Raw genomic sequence first — 24,463 nt, forward strand, 5'->3', positions numbered from 1 at the left:
TAGGAAAGGAAAGGCGTGCGTAGGAAAGGAAAGGCGTGCATGGGAAAGGAAAGGCGTGCGTGGGAAAGGAAAGGCGTGCGTGGGAAAGGCGTGCGTGGGAAAGGAAAGGCGTGCGTAGGAAAGGAAAGGCGTGCGTAGGAAAGGAAAGGCGTGCGGAGGAAAGGAAAGGCGTGCGTGGGAAAGGAAAAGCGTGCGTAGGAAAGGAAAGGCGTGCGTGGGAAAGGCGTGCGTGGGAAAGGCGTGCGTGGGAAAGGCGTGCGTGGGAAAGGCGTGCGTGGGAAAGGCGTGCGTGGGAAAGGAAAGGCGTGCGTGGGAAAGGCGTGCGTGGGAAAGGCGTGGGTGGGAAAGGCGTGCGTGGGAAAGGCGTGCGTAGGAAAGGAAAGGCGTGCGTGGGCAAGGAAAGGCGTGCGTGGGAAAGGAAAGGCGTGCGTAGGAAAGGAAAGGCGTGCGTGGGAAAGGAAAGGCGTGCGTGGGAAAGGCGTGCGTGGGAAAGGCGTGCGTAGGAAAGGCGTGCGTAGGAAAGGCGTGCGTGGGAAAGGAAAGGCGTGCGTGGGAAAGGCGTGCGTGGGAAAGGCATACGTGGGAAAGGCATGCGTAGGAAAAGAAAGGCGTGCGTGGGAAAGGAAAGGCGTGCGTGGGAAAGGAAAGGCGTGCGTGGGAAAGGAAAGGCGTGCGTGGGAATGGAAAGGCGTGCGTGGGAAAGGAAAGGCGTGCGTAGGAAAGGAAAGGCGTGCGTAGGAAAGGAAAGGCGTGCGTAGGAAAGGAAAGGCGTGCGTAGGAAAGGAAAGGCGTGCGTAGGAAGGAAAGGTGTGCGTGGGAAAGGAAAGGCGTGCGGGGGAAAGGAAAGGCGTGCGTAGGAAAGGAAAGGCGTGCGTAGGAAAGGAAAGGCGTGCGTAGGAAGGAAAGGTGTGCGTGGGAAAGGAAAGGTGTGCGGGGGAAAGGAAAGGCGTGCGTAGGAAAGGAAAGGCGTGCGTAGGAAAGGAAAGGCGTGCGTAGGAAGGAAAGGTGTGCGTGGGAAAGGAAAGGCGTGCGGGGGAAAGGAAAGGCGTGCGTAGGAAAGGAAAGGCGTGCGTAGGAAAGGAAAGGCGTGTGTAGGAAAGGCGTGCATGGGAAAGGAAAGGCGTGCGTGGGAAAGGCGTGCGTGGGAAAGGCGTGCGTGGGAAAGGCGTGCGTAGGAAAGGAAAGGCGTGCGTAGGAAAGGAAAGGCGTGCGTAGGAAAGGAAAGGCGTGCGTGGGAAAGGAAAGGCGTGCGTGGGAAAGGAAAGGCGTGCGTGGGAAAGGAAAGGCGTGCGTAGGAAAGGAAAGGCGTGTGTAGGAAAGGCGTGCATGGGAAAGGAAAGGCGTGCGTGGGAAAGGAAAGGCGTGCGTGGGAATGGAAAGGCGTGCGTGGGAAAGGAAAGGCGTGCGTAGGAAAGGAAAGGCGTGCGTAGGAAAGGAAAGGCGTGCGTAGGAAAGGAAAGGCGTGCGTAGGAAAGGAAAGGCGTGCGTAGGAAGGAAAGGTGTGCGTGGGAAAGGAAAGGCGTGCGGGGGAAAGGAAAGGCGTGCGTAGGAAAGGAAAGGCGTGCGTAGGAAAGGAAAGGCGTGCGTAGGAAGGAAAGGTGTGCGTGGGAAAGGAAAGGCGTGCGGGGGAAAGGAAAGGCGTGCGTAGGAAAGGAAAGGCGTGCGTAGGAAAGGAAAGGCGTGCGTAGGAAGGAAAGGTGTGCGTGGGAAAGGAAAGGCGTGCGGGGGAAAGGAAAGGCGTGCGTAGGAAAGGAAAGGCGTGCGTAGGAAAGGAAAGGCGTGTGTAGGAAAGGCGTGCATGGGAAAGGAAAGGCGTGCGTGGGAAAGGCGTGCGTGGGAAAGGCGTGCGTGGGAAAGGCGTGCGTAGGAAAGGAAAGGCGTGCGTAGGAAAGGAAAGGCGTGCGTAGGAAAGGAAAGGCGTGCGTGGGAAAGGAAAGGCGTGCGTGGGAAAGGAAAGGCGTGCGTGGGAAAGGAAAGGCGTGCGTAGGAAAGGAAAGGCGTGTGTAGGAAAGGCGTGCATGGGAAAGGAAAGGCGTGCGTGGGAAAGGAAAGGCGTGCGTAGGAAAGGAAAGGCGTGCGTAGGAAAGGAAAGGCGTGCGTGGGAAAGGAAAGGCGTGCGTAGGAAAGGAAAGGCGTGCGTGGGAAAGGAAAGGCGTGCGTAGGAAAGGAAAGGCGTGCGTAGGAAAGGAAAGGCGTGCGTAGGAAGGGAAAGGCGTGCGTGGGAAAGGCGTGCGTGGGAAAGGCGTACGTGGGAAAGGCGTGCGTGGGAAAGGCGTGCGTGGGAAAGGAAAGGCGTGCTAAATGATTGGCAGTGTTAGATAATCCTTACTCTGCACAATATTTCATAGCAATATGTGGTCATCTGTAGGTTACCTGGGCGGCCATGTTGTTTCCTGTGTTCGAACTCCTCGATCAGAGCCTCAGCTTTACACTTGTTGGCCCACCAGTAGGGGATGTGAGGCCAAAGGTCGCTATAGAGGCTGACCATGCTGTGCTCATAGGAGACAATCACCTGGTAACCCAACGACCACAGGTTCCTCAGCGTCACCACTTCCTGGAACAGAGGATCATGGGAATGTTGGGATCAGGGAATGGAATCATGGGAAAGTATGGGTCATACCATGCTAGGAAACATTGGGGTAACACTATATATTTACATTTTTTGTACAATTTTTGTAATTATTTTTATAATACACAACATACGCACACAAACAAAGTCATGGATTATTGAGTCAATGTTAGTTTTACACTTAAGAACACGACTCTGCCAGTGTGCTGTAGAATGTGAATTTCGTCTCTTGTATAATAAATTATATACATTAGTTTATACTGGATTAAGTTACATTTGTCTTATTAACTGTCATTTCTTCAGTTACGTTCCAACATCCCTCCATCTTGTGCTTTTTAAGTCTTGGTTGCAATAGTTTATATTTTTTTCTAAGTTGTATAAGTTTTCTGCAAGGTTTTATATACAGTTGAAGTCGGAAGTTTACATACACTTAGATTGTAGTCATTTAAACTCATTATTCAACCACTCCACAAATTTCTTCTTAACAAACTATCGTTTTGGAAAGTCAGTTATGCACAAAGTAGATGTCCTGAGACAAGTAATTTTTCCAACACAGACAGATCATTTCACTCATAACTCACTGTGTCACAATTCCAATGTGTCAGAAGTTTACATAAACTAAGTTAACTGTGCCTTTAAACAGTTTGGAAAATTCCAGAAAATTATGTCATGGCTTTAGAAGCTTCTGATAGGCTAATTGACATAATTTGAGTCAATTGCAGGTGCACCTGTGGATGTATTTCAAGGCCTACCTTCAAACTCAATGCCTCTTTGCTTGACATAATGGGAAAATCAAAAGAAATCAGCCAAGACCTCAGAAGAAAAATTGTAGACCTCCACAAGTCTGGTTCATCCTTGGGAGCAATTTCCAAACGCCTGAAGGTACCACGTTCATCTGTACAAACAATAGTACGCAAGTATAAACACCATGGGACCACACAGCCATCATACCGCTCAGGAAGCAGATGCGTTCTGTCTCCTAGAGATGAACGTACTTTGGTGCGAAAAGTGCAAATCAATCCCAGAACAACTGCAAAGGATCTTATGAAGATGCGGGAGGAAACAGGTACAAAGGTATCTATATCCACAGTAAATCAAGTCCTATATCGACATAACCTGAAAGGCCACTCAACAAGGAAGAAGCCACTGCTCCAAAACCGCCATAAAAAAAAGCCAGACTACGGTTTGCAACTGCATATGGGGACAAAGATCATTATTTTTGGAGAAATGTCCTCTGGTCTGATAAAACAAAATATAACTGTTTGGCCATAATGACCATTGTTATGTTTGGAGAAAAAAGAGGGAGGCTTGCAAGCCGAAGAACACCATCCCAACGGTGAAGCACGGGGGTGGCAACATTATGTTGAGGGGGTGCTTTGCTGCAGGAAGGACTGGTGCACTTCACAAAATAGATGGCATCACGAGGTAGGAAAATTAGGTGAATATATTGAAGCAACATCTCAAGACATCAGTCAGGAAGTTAAAGCTTGGTCGCAAATGGGTCTTCCACATGGACAGTGACCACAAGCATACTTCCAAAATTGTGGCAAAATGGCTTAAGAACAACAAAGTCAAGGTATTGGAGTGGCCATAACAAAGCCCTGACCTCACACTTAGAAAATGTGTGGGCAGAACTGAAAAAGCATGTGCAAGCAAGGAGGCCTACAAACCTGACTCAGTTGCACCACCTCTGTCAGGAGGAATGGACCAAAATTCACCCAAATTATTGTGGGAAGCTTGTGGAAGGAAACCCGAAACATTTGACCCAAGTTAAACAACTTAAAGGCAATGCTACCAAATACTAATTGAGTGTATGTAAACTTCTGACCCAATGGAAATGTGATGAAAGAAATCACTCTACTATTATTTCACATTCTTAAAATAAAGTGGTGATGACCTAAAACAGGGAATTTTTGCTACGATTAAATGTCAGCAATTGTGAAAAACTGAGTTTAAATGTATTTGGCTAAGGTGTATCTGAACTTCAGACTTTAACTGTATGTACGATAAGTCCACTCTCTTTCTCTCCCCCTCTTTCTTTCCCCACCCCCTTTCCATTGTGTAACAAGCCGTCATATCGGCTTAGTCCACTAGGGACTTTTCATTACATTATGTTAGTAATCAATACAACCAATACCGTGTTTATGTAATTCTGTGTGATTATTTAGTTAGTTAGTAAATAAACAATTAAGCCAATTTCTGTATCGCTCATTCATCACTAAGGTTAGGGTTTGTGCTGATATCCAAGGATTATGCGATGTTCAGAATGAGACTGATGAGGTAATGATTAATATGTGACTGTTATTGATGTAAGAGATATCTGTATATCTTTAGAGTTTGAGTCGGGAGATAGTCACTCTTTAAACAACTTTTCCCGTGGTGCCCCAAGTTCCTAATGAGTTAATTGTTACGTGATTAATTTACTTGAGTAATAATTAAACAGAGTAGGTAATTATTTCATAAATAGCAGTCATCACATTAATGATAAAATGTCACAACACCTGGTACCCCTGCACATCAACTTGGTACTGGTACCCTGTGTATATAGCCAAGTTATTACCTGGTACCCTGTGTATATAGCCAAGTTATTACCTGGTACCCTGTGTATATAGCCAAGTTATTACCTGGTACCCTGTGTATATAGCCAAGTTATTACCTGGTACCCTGTGTATATAGCCAAGTTATTACCTGGTGCCCTGTGTATATAGCCAAGTTATTACCTGGTACCCTGTGTATATAGCCAAGTTATTACCTGGTACCCTGTGTATATAGCCAAGTTATTACCTGGTACCCTGTGTATATAGCCAAGTTATTACCTGGTACCCTGTGTATATAGCCAAGTTATTACCTGGTACCCTGTGTATATAGCCATGTTATTACCTGGTACCCTGTGTATATAGCCAAGTTATTACCTGGTACCCTGTGTATATAGCCAAGTTATTACCTGGTACCCTGTGTATATAGCCAAGTTATTACCTGGTACCCTGTGTATATAGCCATGTTATTACCTGGTACCCTGTGTATATAGCCAAGTTATTACCTGGTACCCTGTGTATATAGCCAAGTTATTACCTGGTACCCTGTGTATATAGCCATGTTATTACCTGGTACCCTGTGTATATAGCCAAGTTATTACCTGGTACCCTGTGTATATAGCCAAGTTATTACCTGGTACCCTGTGTATATAGCCAAGTTATTACCTGGTACCCTGTGTATATAGCCATGTTATTACCTGGTACCCTGTGTATATAGCCAAGTTATTACCTGGTACCCTGTGTATATAGCCAAGTTATTACCTGGTACCCTGTGTATATAGCCAAGTTATTACCTGGTACCCTGTGTATATAGCCAAGTTATTACCTGGTACCCTGTGTATATAGCCAAGTTATTACCTGGTACCCTGTGTATATAGCCAAGTTATCGTTACTCATTGATTTTTTCCCCTAGTGTTCATATTTTTTTCTTTGGTGTGTCTCTCTGCATTGTGGGGAAGGACCTGGAAGTAAGCTTTTCACTATTAGTCTATAACTGTTATTTACGACACGTGACAAATACCATTTGATTTTCTATTTGATTCCAATGTTACCTTTAAGATGTGCGAGGGCTTTTATTTTGTAAAGTGGTTTCTTGCATCAAACAACACAATGCAAAAACATTTTCAGTCACCTCCTTGTTTGACAGGATAAACAGGTTGATCCTGCTGACCAAGGGTCTGATCAACTGCTTGGCGTAGCAGCTAGTTATGTTCTTGTTCTATTACTGTTCTGTATTATGTCATGTTTTGTGTGAACCCCAGGAAGAGTAGCTGCTGCTTTTGTAACAGTTAATGGGGATCCAAATAAAATTCCAAGAGGCTGAATGATAGAACAGCTATTTCCATGTTCAAATATTATGGGATGCATTTTCTCCATTGTTTCTGATGGTAGGCCTACATTATGATCAAATAGCCACAGTAGCCTACTTGGTCACGGTTAAAACTAACTTAAATAGGGTCCAGCTTCAGTGTTCACAGTAAACGCTCGCTGGAAGTTGCTCAGCAGACCTGAAATTTGCTCATTGCCAAAAAAGATTAGAGGGAACATTGGAGGTGTCCCTACCGTAGTTGGCCAGTGCTTGGAGGTGTCCCTACCGTAGTTGGACAGTGCTTGGAGGTGTCCCTACCGTAGTTGGACAGTGCTTGGAGGTGTCCCTACCGTAGTTGGACAGTGCTTGGAGGTGTCCCTACAGTAGTTGGACAGTGCTTGGAGGTGTCCCTACAGTAGTTGGACAGTGCTTGGAGGTGTCCCTACAGTAGTTGGACAGTGCTTGGAGGTGTCCCTACCGTAGTTGGACAGTGCTTGGAGGTGTCCCTACCGTAGTTGGACAGTGCTTGGAGGTGTCCCTACCGTAGTTGGACAGTGCTTGGAGGTGTCCCTACCGTAGTTGGACAGTGCTTGGAGGTGTCCCTACCGTAGTTGGACAGTGCTTGGAGGTGGCCCTACAGTTGGACAGTGCTTGGAGGTGTCCCTACAGTAGTTGGACAGTGCTTGGAGGTGTCCCTACAGTAGTTGGACAGTGCTTGGAGGTGTCCCTACCGTAGTTGGACAGTGCTTGGAGGTGTCCCTACCGTAGTTGGACAGTGCTTGGAGGTGTCCCTACCGTAGTTGGACAGAGCCTGGCGGTGAAGATGGTTCTGATGGTGGATATAAGTCCAGTGTGGAGGTCCTGGTTCAGACCCAGGAAGTGACTGAAGGACAGCAGAACCACCTCTCTAGAATGGACATCTAGCCAGGATCTGATCTCCTGAAGAACGGTCTGTGGAGAACAGACATTGGTCCAACTGGTGTAACACAATCACAGTAACATCTGAAATCAATTATATATCCCAAATCCTATTTGTATATGTCGTAAGGTTGTCAGATAAGAACAGGAGTCTAGTAAATGGTACAACCCCTCTCTGTAGCCCCTTGTCAGAATGTCTACTACACCTCCCTGCTAGTATAGAAGTACAGATTATACCTTTAACATTTAATGTAGTCTACACTCTGTGGTAGAATGGAAGTATCATACCTCTACATTGAGCGTAATGTACACTCAATAGTATCACACCTCTACATTGAGCGTAATGTACAGTCCATAGTATCACACCTCTACATTGAGCATAGTGTACACTCCGTAGTATCATACCTCTACATTGAGCGTAATGTACACTCCATAGTATCACACCTCTACATTGAGCATAGTGTACACTCCGTAGTATCATACCTCTATATTGAGCATAGTGTACACTCCATAGTATCACGCCTCTACATTGAGCATAGTGTACACTCCGTAGTATCACACCTCTACATTGAGCGTAATGTACACTCCATAGTATCACACCTCTACATTGAGCATAGTGTACACTCCGTAGTATCACACCTCTACATTGAGCAGTGTACACTCCGTAGTATCACACCTCTACATTGAGCAGTGTACACTCCGTAGTATCACACCTCTACATTGAGCGTAATGTACACTCCATAGTATCACACCTCTACATTGAGCGTAATGTACACTCCATAGTATCACACCTCTACATTGAGCATAGTGTACACTCCGTAGTATCATACCTCTACATTGAGCGTAATGTACACTCCATAGTATCACACCTCTACATTGAGCATAGTGTACACTCCGTAGTATCATACCTCTATATTGAGCATAGTGTACACTCCATAGTATCACGCCTCTACATTGAGCATAGTGTACACTCCGTAGTATCACACCTCTACATTGAGCGTAATGTACACTCCATAGTATCACACCTCTACATTGAGCATAGTGTACACTCCGTAGTATCACACCTCTACATTGAGCAGTGTACACTCCGTAGTATCACACCTCTACATTGAGCAGTGTACACTCCGTAGTATCACACCTCTACATTGAGCGTAATGTACACTCCATAGTATCACACCTCTACATTGAGCGTAATGTACACTCCATAGTATCACACCTCTACATTGAGCATAGTGTACACTCCGTAGTATCACACCTCTACATTGAGCATAATGTACACTCCATACTATCACACCTCTACATTGAGCATAGCGTACACTCCGTAGTATCATACCTCTACATTGAGCATAGTGTACACTCCGTAGTATCACACCTCTACATTGAGCATAATGTACACTCCATAGTATCACACCTCTACATTGAGCATAGCGTACACTCCGTAGTATCATACCTCTACATTGAGCATAGTGTACACTCCGTAGTATCATACCTCTACATTGAGCGTAATGTACACTCCATAGTATCATACCTCTACATTGAGCATAGTGTACACTCCGTAGTATCACACCTCTACATTGAGCATAGTGTACACTCCGTAGTATCACACCTCTACATTGAGCATAGTGTACACTCCGTAGTATCACACCTCTACATTGAGCATGGGGCCCCACAAGGGCCCCACAAGGTTGCGTTCTGAGCCCTCTCCTGTACTCCCTGTTCACCCACGACTGCGTGGCCACGCACGCCTCCAACTCAATCATCAAGTTTGCGGACGACACAACAGTGGTAGGCTTGATTACCAACAACGATGAGACGGCCTACAGGGAGGAGGTGAGGGCCCTCGGAGTGTGGTGTCAGGAAAACAACCTCACACTCAACGTCAACAAAACTAAGGAGATGATTGTGGACTTCAGGAAACAGCAGAGGGAACACCCCCCTATCCACATCGATGGAACAGTAGTGGAGAGGGTAGCAAGTTTTAAGTTCCTCGGCATACACATCACAGACAAACTGAATTGGTCCACTCACACAGACAGCATCGTGAAGAAGGCGCAGCAGCGCCTCTTCAACCTCAGGAGGCTGAAGAAATTCGGCTTGTCACCAAAAGCACTCACAAACTTCTACAGATGCACAATCGAGAGCATCCTGGCGGGCTGTATCACCGCCTGGTATGGCAACTGCACCGCCCTCAACCGTAAGGCTCTCCAGAGGGTAGTGAGGTCTGCACAACGCATCACCGGGGGCAAACTACCTGCCCTCCAGGACACCTACACCACCCGATGTCACAGGAAGGCCATAAAGATCATCAAGGACATCAACCACCCGAGCCACTGCCTGTTCACCCCGCTATCATCCAGAAGGCGAGGTCAGTACAGGTGCATCAAAGCTGGGACCGAGAGACTGAAAAACAGCTTCTATCTCAAGGCCATCAGACTGTTAAACAGCCACCACTAACACTGAGTGGCTGCTGCCAACACACTGACACTGACTCAACTCCAGCCACTTTAATAATGGGAATTGATGGGAAATGATGTAAATATATCAATAGCCACTTTAAACAATGCTACCTTATATAAATGTTACTTACCCTACATTATTCATCTCATATGCATACGTATATACTGTACTCTATATCATCGACGGTATCCTTATGTAATACATGTATCACTAGCCACTTTATACTATACTATGCCACTTTGTTTACATACTCATCTCATTTGTACATACTGTACCCGATACCATCTACTGTATCTTGCCTATACTGCTCTGTACCATCACTCATTCATATATCCTTATGTACATATTCTTTTTCCCCTTACACTGTGTACAACGCAGTAGTTTTGGAATTGTTAGTTAGATTACTTGTTATTACTGCATTGTCGGAACTAGAAGCACAAGCATTTCGCTACACTCGCATTAACATCTGCTAACCATGTGTATGTGACAAATAAAATTTGATTTGATTTGATTTGATAGTGTACACTCCGTAGTATCACACCTCTACATTGAGCATAGTGTACACTCCGTAGTATCACACCTCTACATTGAGCATAGTGTACACTCCGTAGTATCACACCTCTACATTGAGCATAGTGTACACTCCGTAGTATCACACCTCTACATTGAGCGTAATGTACACTCCATAGTATCACACCTCTACATTGAGCATAGTGTACACTCCGTAGTATCACACCTCTACATTGAGTGTAATGTACACTCCATAGTATCACACCTCTACATTGAGCATAGTGTACACTCCGTAGTATCATACCTCTACATTGAGCATAGTGTACACTCCGTAGTATCACACCTCTACATTGAGCATAGTGTACACTCCGTAGTATCATACCTCTATATTGAGCATAGTGTACACTCCATAGTATCACACCTCTACATTGAGCATAGTGTACACTCCGTAGTATCACACCTCTACATTGAGCGTAATGTACACTCCATAGTATCACACCTCTACATTGAGCATAGTGTACACTCCGTAGTATCACACCTCTACATTGAGCAGTGTACACTCCGTAGTATCACACCTCTACATTGAGCAGTGTACACTCCGTAGTATCACACCTCTACATTGAGCGTAATGTACACTCCATAGTATCACACCTCTACATTGAGCGTAATGTACACTCCATAGTATCACACCTCTACATTGAGCATAGTGTACACTCCGTAGTATCATACCTCTACATTGAGCGTAATGTACACTCCATAGTATCATACCTCTACATTGAGCGTAATGTACACTCCGTAGTATCACACCTCTACATTGAGCATAGCGTACACTCCGTAGTATCATACCTCTACATTGAGCATAGTGTACACTCCGTAGTATCACACCTCTACATTGAGCGTAATGTACACTCCATAGTATCATACCTCTACATTGAGCGTAATGTACACTCCATAGTATCACACCTCTACATTGAGCATAGTGTACACTCCGTAGTATCACACCTCTACATTGAGCGTAATGTACACTCCGTAGTATCACACCTCTACATTGAGCATAGCGTACACTCCGTAGTATCATACCTCTACATTGAGCATAGTGTACACTCCGTAGTATCACACCTCTACATTGAGCGTAATGTACACTCCGTAGTATCACACCTCTACATTGAGCATAGTGTACACTCCGTAGTATCACACCTCTACATTGAGCATAGTGTACACTCCGTAGTATCACACCTCTACATTGAGCATAGCGTACAGTCGTGGTCAAAAGTTTTGAGAAAGACAAATTAATTTCTACAAAGTTTTCTGCTTCAGTATCTTTAGATATTTTTGTCAGATGTTACTATGGAATACTGAAGGATAATTACAAGCATTTCATATGTGTCGAAGGCTTTTATTGACAATTACATGAAGTTGATTCAATATTTGCAGTGTTGACCCTTCTTTTTCAAGACCTCTGCAATCCGCCCTGGCATGCTGTCAATTAACTTCTGGGCCACATCCTGACTGATGGCAGCCCATTCTTGCGTAATCAATGCTTGGAGTTAGTCAGAATTTGTTGGTTTTTGTTTGTCCACCTGCCTCTTGAGGATTGACCACAAGTTCTCAATGGGATTAAGGTCTGGGGAGTTTCCTGGCCATGGACCCAAAATACCGATGTTTTGTTCCCCGAGCCACTTAGTTATCACTTTTGCCTTATGGCAAGGTGCTCCATCATGCTGGAAAAGGCATTGTTCATCACCAAACTGTTCCTGGATGGTTGGGAGAAGTTGCTCTCGGAGGATGTGTTGGTACCATTCTTTATTCATGGCTGTGGTCTTAGGAAAAATTGTGAGTAAGCCCACTCCCTTGGCTGAGAAGCAACCCCACACATGAATAATTTCAGGATGATTGACTGTTGGCATGACATAGGATTGATGGTAGCGCTCACCTTCTCTTCTCCGGACAAGCTTTTTCCGGATGCCCCAAACAATCGGAAAGGGATTCATCAGAGAAAATGACTTTACCCCAGTCCTCAGCAGTCCAATCCCTGTACCTTTAGCAGAATATCAGTCTGTCCCTGATGTTTTTCGTGGAGAGAACTGGCTTTGCTGCCCTTCTTGACACCAGGCCATCCTCCAAAAGTCTTCGCCTCACTGTGCGTGCAGATGCACTCACACATGCCTGCTGCCATTCCTGAGCAAGCTCTGTACTGGTGGTGCCCCGATCCCGCAGCTGAATCAACTTTAGGAGACGGTCCTGGCGCTTGCTGGACTTTCTTGGGCACTCTGTAGCCTTCTTCACAACAATTGAACCGCTCTTCTTGAAGTTCTTGATGATCCGATAAATGGTTGATTTTGGTGCAATCTTACTGGCAGCAATATCCTTGCCTGTGAAGCCCTTTTTGTGCAAAGCAATGATGACGCACGTGTTTCCTTGCAGGTAACCATGGTTGACGGAGGAAGAACAATGATTCCAAGCACCACCCTACTTTGAAGCTTCCAGTCTGTTATTCGAACTCAATCAGCATGACAGTGTGATCTCCAGCCTTGTCCTTGTCAATACTCACACCTGTGTTAACGAGAGAATCACTGACATGATATCAGCTGGTCTTTTTGTGGCAGGGCTGAAATGCAATGGAACATGTTTTTTGGGGATTCAGTTCATTTGCATTGCAAAGAGGGACTTTGCAATTAATTGCATAACATTCTGGAGTATATGCAAATTGCCATCATATAAACTGAGGCAGCAGACATGGTGAAAATTAATATGTGTAATTTTAAAAACTTTTGGCCACGACTGTACACTCCGTAGTATCATACCTCTACATTTAGCGTAGTGTACACTCCGTAGTATCATACCTCTACATTTAGCGTAGTGTACACTCCATAGTATCACACCTCTACATTTAGCGTAGCGTACACTCCATGGTATCATACCGCTAAAGTGAGGATAGTGTACACTCCGTAGTATCATACCTCTACTGTGAGTGTAGTGTACACTCCATAGTATCATACCTCTACTGTGAGCATAGTGTACACTCCGTAGTATCATACCTCTACAGTGAGCATAGTGTACACTCCATAATATCATACCTCTACTGTGAGCGTAGTGTATACTCCATGGTAGAAGTACAGGTCAGTAGAGGTGTCGTTGGGTCGATGTGCAATCCTCAGGTCAAGATATCTGACGCCACAGTCTAGCTGCTCCTTCACTGTCGCCTCCTATAGGACATTATCAGATTAACTTTATCAGATCATCTACATGATCAGATCATCTACATTATCAGATCAACATTATTATCAGATCATCAACATTATCAGAGCAACAACATTATCAGATCAACAACATTATCAGATCAACAACATTATCCGATCATCAACATTATGCAATTGACATTATTATCTGATCAACAACATTATCAGATCAACTTAATCAGATCAACATTATTATCAGATCGACAACATGATCAGATCAACAACTTTATTAACCCAACCAGCACCGAGGGCCAGATGTCCTGCCAGCACCGAGGGCCAGATGCCCTGCCAACACCGAGGGCCAGATGTCCTGCCAGCACCGAGGGCCAGATGTCCTGCCACCACCGAGGGCCAGATGTCCTGCCAGCAGGTGTAAAGTCTGCACCAGAAGTGTTATGCCATCTAGGTCAGGGTGGTCATCTAGGTCAGGGTGGCCAAACTCAATTCCTGGAGGGCTGTGTCTCTGCTGGTTTTTGTTATTTCGTTTCAATTTGTGTCCAATTAAGACCTAGCCAACCAGATGAGGGGAGTATCTAACTAATCAATTATCTTAATTGATCAATAAAGTGCACGCGAGGACTAAAAACCTGCACACATTGTGCTCCAGAAATGTAGTTTGACACCCCTGATCAGTTGTTAAAAATCCTACCTGTGTAACTGCCCATTTATAAACAAACGGTCGTATCAGGGGCTTCATGTATTTGTCTAGCTTCTGCAGCAAATCAGGTTGGGTCAGGTCGACAGGGGAGCGGTCACTCCTATCCAGACAGTAGGTTATGGCATTATGGCTTCCTAAACAGAGAATCAAGGTACAGACAGATAGGGCCTGATATTACAAGTGTATGGTCACTGTCATGTGTCAGCCTAGTACCCATATGATGCCCCTAAGTGCATGGTCACTGTCATGTGTCAGTCTAGTACCCATGTGATGCCCCTAAGTGTATGGTCACTGTCATGTGTCAACCTAGTACCCATATGATGCTCCTAAGTGTATGGTCAATGTCATGTGTCAGCCTAGTACCCATATGATGCTCCTAAGGATGCAGTTCCTAAGGATCCAGATTACAACATACAGTAGGCGGCGGCCTATTATTCATTAAATCCCTTACTTCCCTACAAGGGAAATGGAAAGTGTTGGTGATGATATAATGCCATCTGATCAGTGTTGATGATATAATGCCATCTGATCAGTGTTGATGATGTAATGCCATCTGATTAGTGTTGATGACATAATGCCATCTGATCAGTGTTGATGACGTAATGCCATCTGATCAGTGTTGATGACATAATGCCATCTGATCAGTGTTGATGATGTAATGCCATCTGATCAGTGTTGATGATATAATGCCATCTGATCAGTGTTGATGATGTAATGCCATCTGATCAGTGTTGATGATGTAATGCCATCTGATTAAAGTGTTGGTGTTGTGACATAATGCCATCTGATCAGTGTTGATGACATAATGCCATCTGATCAGTGTTGATGACGTAATGCCATCTGATCAGTGTTGATGACATAATGCCATCTGATCAGTGTTGATGACGTAATGCCATCTGATCAGTGTTTATGACATAATGCCATCTGATCAGTGTTGATGACATAATGCCATCTGATCAGTGTTGATGACATAATGCCATCTGATCAAAGTGTTGGTGATGACATAATGCCATCTGATCAAAGTGTTGGTGATGACATAATGCCATTTGATCAGAGTTGATGATATAATGCCATCTGATCAGTGTTGATGCTATAATGCCATCTGATTAAAGTGTTGGTGATGACATAATGCCATCTGATTAAAGTGTTGGTGTTGATGACATAATGCCATCTGATCAGTGTTGATGACATAATGCCATCTGATTAAAGTGTTGGTGTTGACATAATGCCATCTGATCAGTGTTGATGATATAATGCCATCTGATCAAAGTGTTGGTGACATAATGCCATCTGATTAAAGTGTTGGTGTTGATGACATAATGCCATCTGATCAGTGTTGATGATGTAATGCCATCTGATCAGTGTTGATGACATAATGCCATCTGATTAAAGTGTTGGTGTTGATGACATAATGCCATCTGATCAGTGTTGATGATATAATGCCATCTGATCAGTGTTGATGACATAATGCCATCTGATTAAAGTGTTGGTGCGGTGACATAATGCCATCTGATCAGTGTTGATGACATAATGCCATCTGATCAGTGTTGATGTTGTGACATAATGCCATCTGATCAGTGTTGATGACATAATGCCATCTGATTAAAGTGTTGATGATATAATGCCATCTGATCAGTGTTGATGACATAATGCCATCTGATCAGTGTTGATGAAATTATGCCATCTGATCAGTGTTGATGACATAATGCCATCTGATCAGTGTTGATGACATAATGCCATCTGATCAGTGTTGATGACATAATGCCATCTGATCAGTGTTGATGACATAATGCCATCTGATCAGTGTTGATGATATAATGCCATCTGATCAGTGTTGATGATGTAATGCCATCTGATCAGTGTTGATGACATAATGCCATCTGATTAAAGTGTTGGCGGTGTGACATAATGCCATCTGATCAGTGTTGATGATATAATGCCATCTGATCAGTGTTGATGATGTAATGCCATCTGATTAAAGTGTTGGTGTTGTGACATAATGCCATCTGATCAGTGTTTATGACATAATGCCATCTGATTAAAGTGTTGATGACATAATGCCATCTGATCAGTGTTGATGACATAATGCCATCTGATTAAAGTGTTGGTGATGACATAATGCCATCTGATCAGTGTTGATGATATAATGCCATCTGATTAAAGTGTTGATGACATAATGCCATCTGATCAGTGTTGATGACATAATGCCATCTGATTAAAGTGTTGGTGTTGATGACATAATGCCATCTGATCAGTGTTGATGATATAATGCCATCTGATTAAAGTGTTGGTGTTGTGACATAATGCCATCTGATTAAAGTGTTGATGACATAATGCCATCTGATCAGTGTTGATGACATAATGCCATCTGATCAGTGTTGATGACATAATGCCATCTGATCAGTGTTGATGACATAATGCCATCTGATCAGTGTTGATGACATAATGCCATCTGATCAGTGTTGATGACATAATGCCATCTGATCAGTGTTGATGATATAATGCCATCTGATCAGTATTGATGATGTAATGCCATCTGATCAGTGTTGATGATATAATGCCATCTGATCAGTGTTGATGACATAATGCCATCTGATCAGTGTTGATGACATAATGCCATCTGATCAGTGTTGATGATATAATGCCATCTGATCAGTGTTGATGACATAATGCCATCTGATCAGTGTTGATGATATAATGCCATCTGATCAGTGTTGATGACATAATGCCATCTGATCAGTGTTGATGACATAATGCCATCTGATTAAAGTGTTGGTGTTGATGACATAATGCCATCTGATCAGTATTGATGATATAATGCCATCTGATCAGTGTTGATGATGTAATGCCATCTGATTAAAGTGTTGATGACATAATGCCATCTGATTAAAGTGTTGGTGTTGTGACATAATGCCTTCTGATTAAAGTGTTGGTGTTGTGACATAATGCCTTCTGATTAAAGTGGTGGTGTTGATGACATAATGCCATCTGATTAAAGTGTTGATGACATAATGCCATCTGATCAGTGTTGATGATATAATGCCATCTGATTAAAGTGTTGGTGATGACATAATGCCATCTGATCAGTGTTGATGACATAATGCCATCTGATTAAAGTGTTGATGACATAATGCCATCTGATTAAAGTGTTGATGACATAATGCCATCTGATCAGTCTTGATGACATAATGCCATCTGATCAGTGTTGATGACATAATGCCATCTGATCAGTGTTGATGACATAATGCCATCTGATCAGTGTTGATGACATAATGCCATCTGATTAAAGTGTTGGTGTTGATGACATAATGCCATCTGATCAGTGTTGATGATATAATGCCATCTGATCAGTGTTGATGATGTAATGCCATCTGATTAAAGTGTTGATGACATAATGCCATCTGATTAAAGTGTTGGTGTTGATGATATAATGCCATCTGATCAGTGTAGATGACATAATGCCATCTGATCAGTGTTGATGAAATTATGCCATCTGATCAGTGTTGATGATATAATGCCATCTGATCAGTGTAGATGACATAATGCCATCTGATCAGTGTTGATGACATAATGCCATCTGATCAGTGTTGATGATATAATGCCATCTGATCAGTGTTGATGACATAATGCCATCTGATCAGTGTTGATGACATAATGCCATCTGATTAAAGTGTTCGCGGTGTGACATAATGCCATCTGATCAGTGTTGATGATATAATGCCATCTGATCAGTGTTGATGATATAATGCCATCTGATCAGTGTTGATGACATAATGCCATCTGATCAGTGTTGATGATGTAATGCCATCTGATTAAAGTGTTGGTGTTGTGACATAATGCCATCTGATCAGTGTTTATGACATAATGCCATCTGATTAAAGTGTTGATGACATAATGCCATCTGATCAGTGTTGATGATATAATGCCATCTGATTAAAGTGTTGATGACATAATGCCATCTGATTAAAGTGTTGATGACATAATGCCATCTGATTAAACTGTTGATGACATAATGCCATCTGATCAGTGTTGATGACATAATGCCATCTGATCAGTGTTGATGATATAATGCCATCTGATCAGTGTTGATGACATAATGCCATCTGATTAAAGTGTTGGTGTTGATGACATAATGCCATCTGATTAAAGTGTTGATGACATAATGCCATCTGATTAAAGTGTTGATGACATAATGCCATCTGATTAAAGTGTTGATGACATAATGCCATCTGATCAGTGTTGATGACATAATGCCATCTGATTAAAGTGTTGATGATATAATGCCATCTGATTAAAGTGTTGATGATATAATGCCATCTGATTAAAGTGTTGATGATATAATGCCATCTGATCAGTGGTGATGACATAATGCCATCTGATCAGTGTTGATGACATAATGCCATCTGATTAAAGTGTTGATGATATAATGCCATCTGATTAAAGTGTTGATGACATAATGCCATCTGATTAAAGTGTTGATGACATAATGCCTTCTGATTAAAGTGGTGGTGTTGTGACATAATGCCTTCTGATTAAAGTGTTGGTGCTGTGACATAATGCCTTCTGATTAAAGTGTTGGTGTTGTGACATAATGCCATCTGATTAAAGTGTTGGTGTTGTGACATAATGCCTTCTGATTAAAGTGTTGGTGTTGTGACATAATGCCTTCTGATTAAAGTGTTGGTGTTGTGACATAATGCCTTCTGATTAAAGTGTTGGTGTTGTGACATAATGCCATCTGATTAAAGTGTTGGTGTTGTGACATAATGCCTTCTGATTAAAGTGTTGGTGTTGTGACATAATGCCATCTGATTAAAGTGTTGGTGTTGTGACATAATGTCATCTGATTAAAGTGGTGGTGTTGTGACATAATGTCATCTGATTAAAGTGGTGGTGTTGTGACATAATGTCATCTGATTAAAGTGGTGGTGTTGTGACATAATGTCATCTGATTAAAGTGGTGGTGTTGTGACACAATGTCATCTGATTAAAGTGGTGGTGTTGTGACATAATGTCATCTGATTAAAGTGGTGGTGTTGTGACATAATGTCATCTGATTAAAGTGTTGATTATGTAATGCCATATGATTAAAGTGGTGGTGTTGTGACATAATGCCATCTGATTAAAGTGATGATGACATAATGCCATCTGATTAAAGTGTTGATTATGTAATGCCATCTGATTAAAGTGTTGATGACATAATGCCATCTGATTAAAGTGTTGATTATGTAATGCCATCTGATCAGTGTTGATGATGTAATGCCATCTGATCAGTGTTGATGATATAATGCCATCAGATTAAAGTGCTGGTGTTGTGACATAATGCCATCTGATTAAAGTGCTGGTGTTGTGACATAATGCCATCTGATTAAAGTGTTGATGACATAATGCCTTCTGATTAAAGTGGTGGTGTTGTGACATAATGCCATCTGATTAAAGTGGTGGTGTTGTGACATAATGCCATCTGATTAAAGTGTTGATGACATAATGCCTTCTGATTAAAGTGGTGGTGTTGTGACATAATGCCATCTGATTAAAGTGTTGATGACATAATGCCTTCTGATTAAAGTGGTGGTGTTGTGACATAATGCCATCTGATTAAAGTGGTGGTGTTGTGACATAATGCCATCTGATTAAAGTGGTGGTGTTGTGACATAATGCCTTCTGATTAAAGTGGTGGTGTTGTGACATAATGCCATCTGATTAAAGTGTTGATGACATAATGCCTTCTGATTAAAGTGGTGGTGTTGTGACATAATGCCATCTGATTAAAGTGGTGGTGTTGTGACATAATGCCATCTGATTAAAGTGGTGGTGTTGTGACATAATGCCATCTGATTAAAGTGGTGGTGTTGTGACATAATGCCATCTGATTAAAGTGTTGATGACATAATGCCTTCTGATTAAAGTGGTGGTGTTGTGACATAATACCATCTGATTAAAGTGGTGGTGTTGTGACACAATGCCATCTGATTAAAGTGGTGGTGTTGTGAATGCAGCATAACAGCAGTACTGTAATGTGTTTAAAAGCTATGGTGAAGTAATTAATAGTAGATACAGTAGACCAGTTCCTCAGGGGAACATCCCATAGAGCACAGGGCTGGAGATCCATCCAGGTGTCTTACCTGGTACAGCTAGGTTCCTCAGGGGAACATCCCAAAGAGCACAGGGCTGGTGATCCATCCAGGTGTCTTACCTGGTACAGCTAGGTTCCTCAGGGGAACAACCCATAGAGCACAGGGCAGGTGATCCATCCAGCTGTCTTACCTGGTACAGCTAGGTTCCTCAGGGGAACATCCCATAGAACACAGGGCAGGTGATCCATCCAGGTGTCTTACCTGGTATAGCTAGGTTCCTCAGGGGAACGTCCCATAGAGCACAGGGCAGGTGATCCATCCAGCTGTCCATGGGAAGTTCCTTCAGAGACACCTGCACTTCTGACACCACCTCTGAGGACATTTGTGGGTGCTAAAGATGTACAGTTATATTTCATCAAACAATGTACTGAAATTAATGAATGACTGTATGACCGACTGTCCACTAATGACCGACTGTCCTCTAATGACCGACTGTCCTCTAATGCAGGACTGTCCTCTAATGCAGGACTGTCCTCTAATGCAGGACTGTCCTCTAATGACTGAGGCCTCTATGTATTTTAAATAGTTCTAAGGTCAGCCGTCCATCTGCCATTTAAACTAGGTCAGCCGTCCATCTGCCATTTAAACTAGGTCAGCCGTCCATCTGCCATTTAAACTAGGTCAGCCGTCCATCTGCCATTTAAACTAGGTCAGCCGTCCATCTACCATTTAAACTAGGTCAGCCGTCCATCTGCCATTTAAACTAGGTCAGTCGTCCATCTGCCATTTAAACTAGGTCAGCCGTCCATCTGCCATTTAAACTAGGTCAGCCGTCCATCTGCCATTTAAACTAGGTCAGTCGTCCATCTGCCATTTAAACTAGGTCAGCCGTCCATCTGCCATTTAAACTAGGTCAGCCGTCCATCTGCCATTTAAACTAGGTCAGCCGTCCATCTGCCATTTAAACTAGGTCAGCCGTCCATCTGCCATTTAAACTAGGTCAGCCGTCCATCTGCCATTTAAACTAGGTCAGCCGTCCATCTGCCATTTAAACTAGGTCAGTCGTCCATCTGCCATTTAAACTAGGTCAGCCGTCCATCTGCCATTTAAACTAGGTCAGTCGTCCATCTGCCATTTAAACTAGGTCAGCCGTCCATCTGCCATTTAAACTAGGTCAGCCGTCCATCTGCCATTTAAACTAGGTCAATGCAAAAGGCTGATTGAGGACCCTTATACTGAAGAATTTGTTGTTTTTCTATGATTGTATATGGATGTGAAAATTGATGTGTATATCGGTCTATATTGATGTGTATGGTGTACATTGATGTGTATGGTGTATATTGATGTGTATATTGATGTGTATATTGATGTGTATGGTGTATATTGATGTGTATATTGATGTGTATATTGATGTGTATGGTGTATATTGATGTGTAAATTGATGTGTATGGTGTATATTGATGTGTATGGTGTATATTGATGTGTATAGTGTATATTGATGTGTATGGTGTATATTGATGTGTATAGTGTATATTGATGTGTATGGTGTATATTGATGTGTATGGTGTATATTGATGTGTATATTGATGTGTATGGTGTATATTGATGTGTATGGTGTATATTGATGTGTATGGTGTATATTGATGTGTATATTGATGTGTATGGTGTATATTGATGTGTATAGTGTATATTGATGTGTATGGTGTATATTGATGTGTATAGTGTATATTGATGTGTATGGTGTATATTGATGTGTATGGTGTATATTGATGTGTATATTGATGTGTATGGTGTATATTGATGTGTATATTGATGTGTATGGTGTATATTGATGTGTATGGTGTATATTGATGTGTATATTGATGTGTATGGTGTATATTGATGTGTATGGTGTATATTGATGTGTATGGTGTATATTGATGTGTATGGTGTATATTGATGTGTATTGATGTGTATGGTGTATATTGATGTGTATGGTGTATATTGATGTGTATGGTGTATATTGATGTGTATGGTGTATATTGATGTGTATGGTGTATATTGATGTGTATTGATGTGTATGGTGTATATTGATGTGTATGGTGTATATTGATGTGTATGGTGTATATTGATGTGTATGGTGTATATTGATGTGTATTGATGTGTATGGTGTATATTGATGTGTATGGTGTATATTGATGTGTATGGTGTATATTGATGTGTATGGTCTATATTGATGTGTATGGCGTATATTGATGTGTATGGTGTATATTGATGTGTATGGTGTATATTGATGTGTATGGTGTATATTGATGTGTATTGATGTGTATGGTGTATATTGATGTGTATGGTGTATATTGATGTGTATAGTGTATATTGATGTGTATGGTGTATATTGATGTGTATTGATGTGTATAGTGTATATTGATGTGTATGGTGTATATTGATGTGTATGGTGTATATTGATGTGTATATTGATGTGTATAGTGTATATTGATGTGTATAGTGTATATTGATGTGTATGGTCTATATTGATGTGTATGGTGTATTTTGATGTGTATGGTGTATATTGATGTGTATGGTGTATATTGATGTGTATGGTGTATATTGATGTGTATAGAGTACATTGATGTGTATTTGTATTTATTATGGATCCCCATTAGTTCCTGCCAAAGCAGCAGCTACTCTTCCTGGAGTCCAGCAAAATTAAGGCAGTTTATACAATTGTAAAATATTACAAAACATTCACAACACACTGTCACGGCTACCTGCCGCCCCAATGTGTCTGTGCCAATGTTTGTGTTGCTTCACAGTTCCCGCAATTTTTTTAATCTGTTTTTTAAATCTGATTCTACTGCTGCGTCAGTTACTTGATGTGGAATAGAGTTCAATGTAGTCATGGTTCTATATAGTACTGTGAGCCTCCCATAGTCTGATCTGGACTTGGGGACTGTGAAGAGACCTCTGGTGGCATGTCTTGTGGGGTATGCATGGGTGTCCAAGCTGTGTGCCGGTATTTTAAACAGACAGCTCAGTGCATTCAACATGTCAACCCCTCGCATAAATAAAAGTAGTGATGAAGTCCATCTCCACTTTCAGCCAGGAGAGATTGACATGCATATTATTAATATTAGCTCTGTGTTCATCCAAGGGCCAGCCGTGCGGCCCTGTTCTGAGCCAATTACAATTTTCCTAAGTTATTTTTGTGGCACCTGACCACATGACTGAACAGTAGTCAAGGTGCGACAAAACTAGGGCCTGTAGGACCTGCCTTGTTGATAGTGTTGATAGTGTTAAGAAGGCAGAGCATCGCTTTATTATAGACAGACTTCTCCCTCATCTTAGCTACTACTGCATCAATATGTTTTGACCATGACAGTTTACAATCTAGTGTTACTCCAAGCAGTTTAGTCACCTCAACTTGCTCAATTTCCATATTGTTTATTACAAGATTTAGTTGAGGTTTAGGATTTAGTGAGTGATTTGTTCCAAATACAATGCTTTTAGTTTTAGAAATATTTAGGGCTAACGGATACCTTGCCACCCACTCTGAAACTAACTGCAGCTCTTTGTTGAGTGTTGCAGTCATTTCAGTTGCTGTAGTAGCTGACGTGTATAGTGTCGAGTCATCAGAAAAAATAGAAACTCTGGCTTTACTCAAAGTCAGTAGCATGTCATTCGTAAAATTTTAAAAAGCAAGGGGCCTAAACAGCTACCCTGGGGAATTCCTGATTCTAACTGGATTATATACGAGAGGCTTCCATTAAAGAACACCCTCTGTGTTCTGTTAGACAGGTAACTCTTTATCCACATTATAGCAGGGGGTGTAAAGCCATAACACCCTCTGTGTTCTGTTAGACAGGTAACTCTTTATCCACATTATAACAGGGGGTGTAAAGCCATAACACATACGTTTCCCATCAGCAGACTATGATCAATAACATCAAAAGCTGCACTGAAGTCTAACAAGACAGCCCCCACAATCATTTTATCATCAATTTCTCTCAGCCAATCATCAGTCATCTGTGTAAATGCTGTGCTTGTTGAGTGTCCTTCCCTATAAGCATGCTGAAATTATGTTGTTAATTTGTTTACTGTAAAATAGCATTGTATCTGATCAAACACAATTTTTTCCAGAAGTTTACTAAGGGTTGGTAACAGGCTGATTGGTCGGCTATTTGAGCCAGTAAAGGGGGCTTTACTATTCTTAGGT

General features: G+C 42.4%; 1 protein-coding gene across 2 annotated transcripts in view; it reads right to left on the reverse strand.

The window, feature by feature from the left end:
• plcxd1 (phosphatidylinositol-specific phospholipase C, X domain containing 1) overlaps positions 1-24,463 on the reverse strand; it is a 48,632-nt gene that overhangs the window by 2,481 nt on the left and 21,688 nt on the right. The window contains exons 2-6 of one of the 2 annotated variants that reach the window (XM_036977465.1): positions 20,533-20,662; positions 14,186-14,328; positions 13,375-13,503; positions 7,208-7,363; positions 2,374-2,554 (exon numbers count right to left, since the gene is read on the reverse strand). In XM_036977465.1, coding sequence (XP_036833360.1) covers positions 2,374-2,554; positions 7,208-7,363; positions 13,375-13,503; positions 14,186-14,328; positions 20,533-20,653 — 730 coding nt within the window. In that variant the 5' untranslated portion in view covers positions 20,654-20,662. The remainder of the gene's footprint in view (positions 1-2,373; positions 2,555-7,207; positions 7,364-13,374; positions 13,504-14,185; positions 14,329-20,532; positions 20,663-24,463) is intronic. The other variant, XM_036977490.1, reaches the window with a different exon arrangement.

Source organism: Oncorhynchus mykiss, chromosome 1, assembly GCF_013265735.2.
Source record: "Oncorhynchus mykiss isolate Arlee chromosome 1, USDA_OmykA_1.1, whole genome shotgun sequence".
Classification (NCBI taxonomy): Eukaryota; Metazoa; Chordata; class Actinopteri; order Salmoniformes; family Salmonidae; genus Oncorhynchus; species Oncorhynchus mykiss.